Source organism: Salvelinus alpinus, chromosome 28 (assembly GCF_045679555.1).
Source record: "Salvelinus alpinus chromosome 28, SLU_Salpinus.1, whole genome shotgun sequence".
In the NCBI taxonomy this organism is placed as follows: domain Eukaryota; kingdom Metazoa; phylum Chordata; class Actinopteri; order Salmoniformes; family Salmonidae; genus Salvelinus; species Salvelinus alpinus.
The window spans coordinates 7,211,756-7,223,669 of NC_092113.1; the positions used below are offsets into that span (position 1 = coordinate 7,211,756).

An 11,914-nucleotide genomic window follows, 5' to 3' on the forward strand; every position below is an offset into this window, starting at 1 on the left:
GCGGCGACAGCCAGACTGAGAGAAACACAGATTGGTTTTCATAGCAGAACTATTTTGTGCCACAACACATCCGATGATGCAAGTCAAGGCTGCCAGACACGCCTTCCCTCCCTCAGCCATTTCCAAAATGTGGGGATTTCATTTTAGGTCGTAGAATTCACCATCAGAATGAATTATGTGACTGAATTTGGAATAAAAATTACCATATTTCCATATAAACGACTTTTGATCCACTTTGTAAATACAACGAAATATATTGGTCATATTCATATAAATTCATGTTTGATTAAACTAATAAGTGAAGGGTGATGACCATATCGAAGGAAAAGCAATGAATAGGTAGCCTACTAATTACTCATCGATGTGTAGGCAGAGCATGACGTCATGGAGAGGCTCAATTCATTTTCGTAGACTATATAACATAGGCCTAACTGTGTTTAAAATGTATTAGGCTACAAGTGACAGAAAATGTGCAATAATAAATATAATTTACAGTGCCCTCTGTGTTATAATGTAAAATGTAACGTAAAAAGCCTACATATTTATAATTATTACCAAAATGACATTAGGTTGCATATGCTTCATTGCTACTATGTTCCGCTATAGCCTATATACACTTTAATTTATTTAGATGGGTTGACTAAAATATGAATGCGAGTGAGATATAGTTCCGAGTCGCTTTCCAGTTGTGGATATGGCGGCTACGGTGGTTTAACAGCCCTGCGAGCTGGAATAAACCAGGGAGGTGGAGGAAGAGAGCAGCGAGGGGGAGGGGTGTTGAGAGGAGGAGGAGAGCGTAACGCGAGGATGGATAGTACCACCGGGGTCTGCTGAAAGCCATGTTGGATATGAATGAAAGGGAGAGTTGCTGCACCCCTGACGCCGACAGACCGAGTTCTACCGAACACAGCGAGTAAATGCCAACTTCCCGGGCCCACGGAGCGACGGGGGAGCGCGGGGGAAGGTGTCGGGCGGTGCCGCTGGAGCTGGCTACCTAGCCGGCGACGGAAGAGAGAGAGACGCACTCGAAGAGAGCGAGAGAGAGGGAGAGAGAAAGAGAGAGGGGTGAGAGGGAGAAAGGGGGAGAGGAGAAAGGATCTTACCAGACTAATGGCTGCACTGCTACTGGGTTCCAGCCTGCTCTCACCACTTCTTCTCCACCTGCTCCTCAGCCCTTTGTTCGCGGTTAACCCGGGGAAGTTAGCAGGGACCTGTCGTTGGAGCCCGGGACCCTGCCCTGAGACACCGAGCCATCCAAGGGAAGCTGGGGTCTTGGCGAGCAGCAGTGGTTCGGTGATCTGCCCCAGGTGGACGTTACAACGTCTCCCATCGGAACGGCTCCCATCGGAACCAGCATTCCCGGTGTGGAGTCCTTTTATATGGCAAGGGGCGCACGGAGACCCTTTTGAACCGTTGTGCACCGAAGAAGGAGGTGCGAGAGGGCCGTGGAATGGAGTCAGGCACCCCCATCCTGCAGGTAGGAGCAGGAGCAGCGGTGGGGAGAGGGGCGTTGTTTCACCTGTTTTCTCTTCGCGGGTTCAAAAGGCCAAAAAGCGGTATATACAAAGTACTAGAGTTTGCGCGCGGTCACCACCCTGTCTGACGCCCGCCAAACCCGACACAGGGAGAGTCTTTGTGCGCGGCCAACACCAGGGACCTGAGAGTGAGTCGTCGGGGATTACTAGAGACGTTCGAGGGGCTTCTCACAGGTGTACAAGGACCCTTCACCGGCCACTTCCCCCAACACAGCAAATATCTACAGCTAAGCAACCACCTGGACAGCTGCCATGGGGCCCTCCTCGCTCTCATTTGGGCAATAATGCTTTGGACGCCGGCGAGGTGGCCACCGGTGCTTGTTCTCATTTAAGTAGTCACAATGTTATCGATCTCACCAGTGATGGTTGTAATCGTTCGTTTACTAAAGCCATTGGGAGAACGGGGAGGAGCGTGGCGCATGGGCCCTGCCCATGCTATCTCACCTCAGCCACCGCAGGCAGCGCAGCCAGATGTTACCAGTCACCCAGGATTACTGATGGGGCCATGGCCCTCACAGGTTGTTATTTCAGGCATACCCGCCCCAGTCCTGGGCATGCCATGGTTCTGGGCAGGAGGAGGGAGGGAGAGAAGGCACAAGGCAACAAACACGTGAACAAAAATTATCTGGATAAGGATTTGGCCTCTGTTTATCTAACAACTAAGCTTAAGGAGCCGTCTGCTCCTCCACAGAGAATATCAGTGTTGGCAGGCCGAGAACAGAGCGCTCAACCCCGGGTAGAGAGTAAGGGGTTACCCTGGGGGTCTCTCCCCGGAACGAGGTGTTGTGGTTTGCAGCGGATGGATATGGGGGGAGGACTTTCAGCCAACGTTATAGGTCCCAGGGGAAGCATAGAAGTGAGTAATCTCGACATCCAATTTCCCCCCACCACAAATATCACTGATAGTCTATGTTTGCCATCTAACGGAACCGGTAATGAAAACAGAAATTCTACTAGCTCATTTTCCTTATTCCATGACGACATACAGGCAGCAGAATCGGCTGCTCGAGCCAATGTTCCTTATCCTCAGTCTGAGCCAGCTCACAATGAGTCAGCTATCGTCACGCCTATATTGTCTTCCATCACCGCTCTCACAATATCAGCCTCGGTACACGCTGGTGCAATTAAGTCTGGTGTTACTCACAGGGATCTCGTTATCACAAACCCCTTCTCATTCTCCATGGAGCTCAATCTGATTAAACGGGATAGTGACTCAGACTCACATTCCCAGCCACGGACAAGCCTCCTCTACAGACCCCCTCCCCTTCAAATAGGTTCAGCACCACAGGCACAATGGACAGCACCCATGAAAACCTCTACCCAGCTTTCTCCAAGTAAACATGCATATTCGGCTCACCACTTTCAGCCATTTTTGGGGGAGAATGTTCACAGCGTCAATAATAATAACAATATCAGAAATTACAACCAGAACCACAACAACAACAACAAAGAGGAGAATGTTCAGATGAATGATGAAAGAAATGGTGTCAATAGTAGACAGGCGTCAGTGGATCTGAGCGGACCATGCTCACAGACACAGCTGGGCTTGGTCCCTGAAGAATTGCTCGACACTGCGTGTGTTGACAGCAGCTCAGGCGACAGCTTAACTACTGTCCAGGGGGGCACTCGCCTGCAATTAAAATCAGGTAAACTGGTGTCATTACAACAGGAAGGTGTCAGTCAGCCAGAAAGGCATATGGGGGGCGAAGTTGATGAGGGGTCTGGGGGAGGCGAATTACAGGCGGGGGAGGGAGAGAGACAGGCCAGAGAGGCATGGAGGGAGGAAGTGGAGGAGTGGGAGTCAGAGGGAATAAGAAAGGGAGCCACAGCCCAGACAGATGCAACTGTAGAGGCAGAGGGAGAGAGAGAGAAGGGTCAGGAGAGGGCCAGCCTCACACAGACACAGAGTGGAGCAGGAGGAAAAGGGGAGGGGGAGAGAGTGTGGCAGGGGCCTGAAAGCACACAGGAAGACGAGGAGGAAAGGCACAGGTCAAGGGGAGAGAGAAGCTTGGGAAGGCAGACCGTGGAAGATGAAGGTGAGGAGGACAGAGGGAAAGATGTTTTGGTGGTGGGGCGCGCTCGCCGAGCTGCCAACAGACACCCTCACTTCTCCCAGTATAACTTCCAGGTGCAGGTTCCAGAAAACCAGCCCCCAGGCTCCTCAGTCATAGCCATGTCAGCCACCGACCCAGACGCAGGTGAAGCAGGCAGGCTCAGCTACACCATGGCCCCTCTCATGAACAGCAGATCCACTGACTACTTCCACATCGACCCCGACACAGGCCTCATCACCACCTCCCAGGTGCTGGACAGGGAGCACATGGACCTGCACTACTTCCGGGTCACGGCGTCAGACCACGGCCCTCCACGCCTCTCTGGCACCACCATGGTGGCAATCACTGTGGCCGACCGCAATGACCACTCGCCTATCTTTGAGCACACCGAGTACCGGGAGACCATCCGGGAGAACGTGGAGGAGGGCTATCCCATCCTGCAGCTCCGAGCCACTGACCTGGATGCCCCGTCCAATGCCAACATCCGCTACCGCTTCATAGGAGACACAGCTGCTGCGGCCCGGGCCGCATTTGAGATCGACCCCCGCTCAGGGCTGATCACCACGCGGGGCGTGGTCGACCGGGAGACCAACGAGCGCTACACCCTCCACGTGGAGGCCAGCGACCAGGGAAGGGAGCCCGGGCCTCGCTCGGCCATCGTTAAGGTCTTCATCACAGTGCTGGACGAGAACGACAACGTGCCCCAGTTCAGCGAGAAGCGCTATGTGGTGGCGGTCAGGGAGGACATCCGGCCCCACTCGGAGATCCTGAGGGTGAGCGCTACGGACCATGATAAGGATAGCAACGCGGCTGTCCACTACAACATCATCAGTGGGAACAGCCGAGGCCAGTTCTCAATCGACAGTGTGACGGGGGAGATCCAGGTAGTTGCCCCTCTGGACTTCGAGGCAGAGAGGGAATACACTCTGAGGGTTCGAGCCCAGGACAACGGCCGGCCACCCCTCTCCAATAACACAGGTATCATCAGCGTGCAGGTGACCGACGTCAATGACAACCCTCCCATCTTCGTGTCCACGCCGTTCCAGGCGTCAGTGCTGGAGAGCGCCCCCGTGGGCAGCTCCATCCTCCACATCCAGGCCATCGACACCGACTCTGGGGACAACGCCCGTCTGGAGTACAGGCTGACTGGCACCAGCCCTGACACGCCCTTCGTCATTAACTCCGCCACCGGCTGGGTGACGGTCAGTTCGGCTCTCGACCGGGAGTCTGTGGAACACTTCTTCTTTGGGGTGGAGGCCAGAGACTATGGCATCCCACTTCTCTCTGCCACAGCCAGCGTGACCATAACAGTGATGGACGTCAACGACAACAGGCCAGAGTTCCTGCAGAAAGAGTACTTTGTGAGGCTCAACGAGGATGCAGTTGTGGGCACCAGTGTGGTCATTGTGACCGCGGTCGACCGTGATGTCAACAGTGCGGTCACCTATCAGATCACGGGGGGCAACACGCGTAACCGCTTTGCTATAAGCACAGCCGGAGGGTCGGGGATGCTCTCTCTAGCACTGCCGCTCGACTACAAACAGGAGCGCCGATACGTTCTGACTGTGACGGCTTCCGACCGCACGCTACATGACACGTGCCAGGTCCACGTCAACATCACGGACGCCAACACACACCGGCCCGTGTTCCAGAGCGCTCACTACTCAGTGACCGTGAACGAGGACCGCCCCCCGGGCAGCACGGTCGTGGTTATCAGCGCCACGGATGATGACGTTGGTGAAAATTCTCGCATCACCTACTTCCTGGAAGACAACATCCCCCAGTTCCGCATTGACCCGTCCAGCGGAGCCATCACCCTGCAAGCCGAGCTGGATTACGAGGACCAGATGACCTACACTCTGGCCATCACCGCACGGGACAACGGCATCCCACAGAAGTCTGACACCACCTACGTAGAGGTGAATGTGAACGATGTGAACGACAACGCACCACAGTTCCTCAGCCCCAGGTACCAGGGCACCGTCAGTGAAGACGCCCCACCCTTCACTAGCGTGCTACAGATATCCGCAATGGACCGAGATGCCCACGCCAACGGCCGCGTCCAGTACACCTTCCAGAATGGGGAGGACGGTGACGGAGACTTCACCATCGAGCCCACATCGGGCATCGTACGCACGGTCCGCCGTCTGGACCGCGAGAGTGTCCCATTCTATGAGCTGACGGCGTACGCCGTGGACCGTGGTGTGCCTCCCCAGCGGACGCCTGTCCACATCCAGGTGACGGTTCTCGACGTCAACGACAACGCTCCTGTCTTCCCGGCAGACGACTTTGAGGTTCTGGTGAAGGAGAACAGCGCTGTGGGGTCGGTGGTGGCCCAGATCACAGCCACAGACCCAGACGAGGGGACCAATGCCCAGATCATGTATCAAATCGTAGAAGGTAACATCCCTGAGATCTTCCAGATGGACATCTTCTCCGGGGAGCTCACCTCCCTCATCGACCTGGACTACGAGGCCCGCTCTGAGTACGTGATCGTGGTCCAGGCCACCTCAGCCCCCCTGGTGAGCCGGGCCACGGTGCGCATCCGGCTGGTGGACCAGAACGACAACCGGCCCCAGCTCCAGGACTTCCAGATCGTCTTCAACAACTTTGTGTCCAACCGCTCCAACAGTTTCCCCAGCGACGTGATCGGCCGGGTGCCGGCCCACGACCCCGATGTGTCAGACCACCTGTACTACTCCATTGCCCGGGGAAACGACCTACACCTGCTGCTGCTCAACCACAGCAGCGGGGAGATCCGGCTGAGCCGCAAGCTGGACAACAACAGAGCCTTGGTGGCCCCCATGCTCATCACTGTCACAGGTGAGAGACAGAGGGAGAAAGTGTGGCTGGATGTGTGCGAGAGGGAGGGGGAGAGAGAGATGTGTGTGAGAGAGAGGGTGTGGGAAGGGCCTGTCAGAAAATGCGAATGAGGGGTATTTGAGATACTTAGGCTCTTGTTCCACGATTTATGTTATTTTTGTGAATTAAATGAGAGGCAACATGGGCATGAAATGATACACTTCCTGGCAGGGATGGTTTGTGATTTATTTTACTGTACAACAGTCATGCATTTTTAGTTTGTTAAAGAGCTTTTATATGGCCAGTGTTTTTTTTGTGTGACCTGCTGGTCTATTTACAGAGCTTTTATTCAGCCTCTCTCAGCCGACTCCTGGAGTGGAGTCTGGAGTGTTATGAGATTATAATGAAATACAGTCAGTCTGAGAGCAAGTCTGTCAGATTCATTGTGCGTGCTGCTGTTTGTGTCTTCCTGCCTGTCTCTCCCTCCCCTCTCTTCTCCCCTTCACAATCTCTCTCTGTCTCTCTCTGTCTCTCTCTCTCTCTCTCTCTCTCTCTCTCTCTCTCTCTCATTCACTCTCTCTCTCTCTTTGGCTCTCATGCTCTCTCTCTCTATCTCCCTGCTCTTTACTAAGACTAGAGAGAGGGGAGATTAAGATGTAATAAAGTCGGTCTAAGATCCCAGCAGGACAGCAGGCCAGGCCTGTACTCATCTGATATCTGTCTCCGTCCATCTGTCTGTCTTTCCTTCCCTGGGGCACCAACACACAACACCACTTCCCCTCTTTTGTGTGTGTGTGTGCGCGAGTGCTTGCATGTGTATCTGTGTTTGTGTGTGTCTGCACAGTACATATGGGTGTAGACAGAGAGCTTTGGAGAGGAAAGGCAAATGAGCATTAAATCAGTTGTATTTGTCACATTCTTCGTAGACAACAGGTGTAGACTAATAGTGAAACACTTACTTACTTATGTTCCAAGTTAAAGTTTAGAAAATAGAAATAGTGAAACGAGGAATAAATACACAGTGAATAACGAATGGAAATAACGAGTAAAAATAACATGGCTATATACAGGGAGTAGAAAATAACATGGCTATATACAGGGAGTAGAAAATTACATGGCTATATATAGGGAGTAGAAAATAACATGGCTATATACAGGAAGTAGAAGTAGAAGAGAGAACAGTCTGTGGCTGGAGTCTTTAACAATTTTTTGGGCCTTCCTCTGACACCGCCTGGTATAGAGGTCCTGGATGGCAGAGAGCTCGGCCGCAGTGATATACTAGGCCATAAGCACTACCCTTTGTAGCACGTTGCGGTCGGATTCCAAGCAGTTGCCGTATCAAACGGTGATGCAGCCAGTCAAGATGCTCTCGAGGGTGCAGCTGTAGAACGTTTCGAGGATCTGAGGGCCCATGCCAAATCTTTTCAGCCTCCTGAGGGGGAAGAGGTGTTGTGGTGCCCTCTTCACGACTGTGTTGGTGTGTTTGAACCATGATAGATCCTTAGTCATGTGGACACCAAGGAACTTTAAGCTCTCGACCCGCTCTACTACAGCCCCATCAATGTGAATGGGGATGTGTTCGGCAACCCGTTTCCTGTAGTCTACGATCAGCTCCTTTGTTTTACTGACCTCCTCCCTATAGGTTGTCTCATTGTTGTCGGTTATCAGGCCTACCACCGTTGTCTGTCGGCAAACTTTATGATGGTTTTGGAGTCCTTCGCAGCCACACAGTCGTGGGTGAACAGGGAATACAGGAGGGGACTAAGCATGCAACCCTGAGTGGCCCCCGTGTTGAGGATCAGAATGGAAGATGTGTTGTAGCCTACCCTCACCACTTGGGGGCGGCCCGTCAGGAAGTCCAGGATCCAGTTGCAGAGGGAGGTGTTCAGTCCCAGGGACCTTAACTGAGTGACGAGCTTGGAGGGCACTATGGTGTTGAACGGTGAGCTGTAGTCAGCATTCTCACACAGGTGTTCCTTTTGTCCAAGCCCTACCACATCCGACGAGTGTCAGAGCTGGTGTTGTAGGATTCGATCTTAGTCCTGTTTGATGACGTCAGAGGGCGTAGCAAGATTTCTTATAAGGGTCCGGGTTAGTGTCCCTCTCATTGAAAGCGGCAGCTCTAGCCTGTAATGTTGCCTGTAATCCTTGCTTCTGGTTGGGATATGTACGTACGTACGGTCACTGTGGGGACGACGTTGTCGATGCACTTATTAATGAAGCCGGAGACTGATGTGATAAACTCCTCAATGCCATCGGATGAATCCCGGAACATGTTCCAGTCTGTGCTAGTGAAACAGTCCCCCGTAGCTTTGCATCCAATTCATCGGACCACTTCCGTATTAGGAGCGTCACGGGTACTTCCTGTTTGAGTTTGTGCTTGTAAGCAGGAATCAGGAGGATATAATTATGGTCCGATTTGCCAAATGGAGAGTGAGGGAGAGCTTTGAATGCTTCTGTGTGTGGCGTAAAGGTGATCTAGAGTATTTTCGCTTATAGTTTCACAGGTGACATGCTGGTAGAAATGAGGTAGACATGCTAGGCACAACGACGGTACCAATTTTAGACGAGTCCCCTAACACCTTTTCCATGGAGTGGTTATAATAGTTAGTCTTTCAAACGTTTCGGACGCTACAGACTTTTTAGTGAGAAGACCGATTTTCGGGACGTCTCATGGTCTGACAAACAGCGCTCTAGCTCTGTCACCTTTCACCTCAGATGAGGAAGTGTAACACAGGTGGATGCGGTGGATTGAGACGCATTCAATGCAAAACAACAGATATTTCTAGCTTAAACTGACGGATTTTGACGGGGATCATTTTATTATGTTACTTAGATTGACTCTACGGGGGGTTTTAAAATGTGGGTTGTACACTTTTGTTTACCGTCCAACTTACATAATTGTGTTCTTGTCTGGTCATGCATGGGATGGCAAGAGTTCACACAGTTTACAGTGTCCGTAAAGAGATCCTTCTCTTCCTGCTCCAGTTATAGGATTTTCCCATTATATAATCCATCTGTAATGCCCTTTATTAAACACAAGAGACAGCAGGGTTCAATACCCTCTCTCTCTCTCTCCTCTGTCAGCATCATCCTTTACTTATTCAACACACATAAATACATCCTGTAGGGAGCGTTCAGGCATATTTTGTGTGTGTGTGTGTGTGTGTGTGTTTGTCTGTGTAAGTACAGTATAGTCAATGAGTAATTTCTCATTATATACTGTACATACAGTAGTTGTCAACTACACAAAAGTATGTGGACACCCCTTCAAATTAGTGGATTTGGCTATTTTAGCCACACCTGTTGCTGTGTATAAAATGTATAACATCGAGAACACAGCCATGCAGTCTCCATAGACAAACATTTGCAGTAGAATGACCTTACTGAAAATCTCAGTGACTTTCAACTTGGCACCGTCATAGAATGCCACCTTTCCAACAAGTCAGTTCGTAAAATTTCTGCCCTTTCTGCTGGTATCGTCTAGGAGCAGCAACGGCTTAGTAGGTAGGCCACAAAAGCTCACAGAACAGGACCGCCGAGTGCTGAAGCGCTGAACGCGTAAAAATTGTCTGTCCTCGGTTGCAACACTCACTACTGAGTTCCAAACGGACTCTGGAAGCAACGTCAGCACAAGAACTGTTTGTCGGGAGCTTGATGAAATGGGTTTCCATAGCTGAGCAGCCTCACATAAGCCGAAGATCACCATGCGCTATGCCAAGCATCGACTGGAGTGGTGTAAAGCTTACCACAATTGGACTCTGGAGCAGTGGAAAGTGGAGTGATGAATCACGCTTCACCATCTGGCAGTCCAAATAACAAATCTGGGTTTGGTGGATGCCAGAAGAACACTACCTACCCGAATGCATAGTTCCAACTGTAAAGTTTGGTGGAGGTGGAATAATGGTCTGGGGCTGTTTTTCATGGGTCGGGCTAGGTCCCTTAGTTCCAGTGAAGGTAAATCTTAATGCTACAGCATACACTGACATTCTAGACAATTCTGTGCTTCCAACTTTGTGGCAACCGTTTGGGGAAGGCCCTTTCCTGTTTCAGCATGACAGTGTCTCCATGCACAAAATGAGGTTCGAACAGTAGTGGTTTGTCGAGATTGGTGTGGAAGAACTTGACTGGCCTGCACAGAGCCCTGACCTCAACCTCACCAAACACCTTTGGGAGGAATTCGAACACCGACTGCGAGCCAGGCCTAATCGCCAGACACCAGTGCCCGACCTCACTAATGCTCTTGTGGCTGAATGGAAGTCCCTGCAGCAATGTTCCAACATCTTGTGGAAAGCCTTCCCAGAATAGTTGAGGCTGCTATAGCAGCAAAGAGGGGACCAATTCCATGTTAATGCCCATGATTTTGGAAGGAGATGTTCGACAAGCAGGCGTCCACATACTTTTGGCCAGTGTACCTTCCATGTGACCCGGTAGATAGATCTGTACATCTGGGTAGGAATAAGGAGGATCATGTGTAGTTAAGATCATTGAGACTTTAAGCATCTGTCTAAGTACAATGCATTTATATGCTTATGCCTTATGTGTGTTTGTTAATATGGTAGAGTAATGTGTGTGTGTGTACGTTTTTGTGTAAGCGTGGGTGTGTGTGTGTGCATCTGTGCGTCTGTGTTTGTGTGTGTGTGGTTTAATGTATTGTAAAGATGCAGTGTAAGCCTGCAGAGAGAGAGAGCCCCTTTACAGTGTGGCTTATTCCGTTCTGCACTGAGAGTAATGAGTGTTCATACCTCAGGGGGAGAAGGGCTTTTAAAACAAACAGAGCGCGGAAATCATGTCAGACCACTGCCTGTAATGTGTGTGTGTTCACGCGCGCAAGAGTGGGAATGCATGCAGGCTATGGATGTGTGTCTTTCTATGGTTGTCGTGTGTGTTTCTTTCTAGGTGACTGTGTTTGCGCTACACGTGATGTTGTTAACTTGTAATCATTCCCATCCATTTGAAAAGGCCAACCCCTGATATGACTGTAGTTGGTATAGGCAGTAGGAAGCTTGCTATTTCCAGCTGAGCGTTAGGAAAGGAAGCGTTGCTCATATCTAGGAGGCTGTAAAAGCTCTGTTAGCCAAGTCTACCTGGAAGAGCCCCTAAAACTCCCCTCCTCCGTTTGAAGTGTCAAGTCATGACACGAAAACATGGGTAGGAGCAAAAAGAAGCTCACAAAGTGTTATTTACTAACACTTGTTCTCCCTCGCTGCTAAAAATTCTAAAAGAACCTTCATTTATGGTTTGGGGAGGGTTCTAAAAGTTTAAAGACGAGCGACGTGCGCTAGAACGGTGGCTTAGCTTCAGAGGGCCAGTAGCTATGCATCAGGTCAGAGTTCTTTTGTACTCACTGTAGCTACCTGTTTCTGAGTGAGTTAGCTACTAGCTGGGTTATATTATTAAACTGTATGTTACAAAATGCAGTTCCTAAGTTAGCTAGCTAATAGCGCTGTTATTTTGTACCCTATGTAGCCTATCTGCTCCTGACTTAGCTAGCTGCTAGCTCGGTTATATTGTACTGTTTTG

The 11,914-nt window shown here is 50.8% G+C and overlaps 1 protein-coding gene across 1 annotated transcript in view; it reads left to right on the top strand.

Annotated features, from left to right (window-relative positions):
* Nucleotides 1-765: 765 nt before the first annotated feature.
* Nucleotides 766-11,914, top strand: part of LOC139557051 (cadherin EGF LAG seven-pass G-type receptor 3-like) — a 46,473-nt gene continuing 35,324 nt past the window's right edge. Inside the window, exon 1 of the mRNA XM_071371371.1 lies at nucleotides 766-6,412. Within this exon, the coding sequence (XP_071227472.1) occupies nucleotides 853-6,412 (5,560 nt within the window). The 5' untranslated portion in view covers nucleotides 766-852. The remainder of the gene's footprint in view (nucleotides 6,413-11,914) is intronic.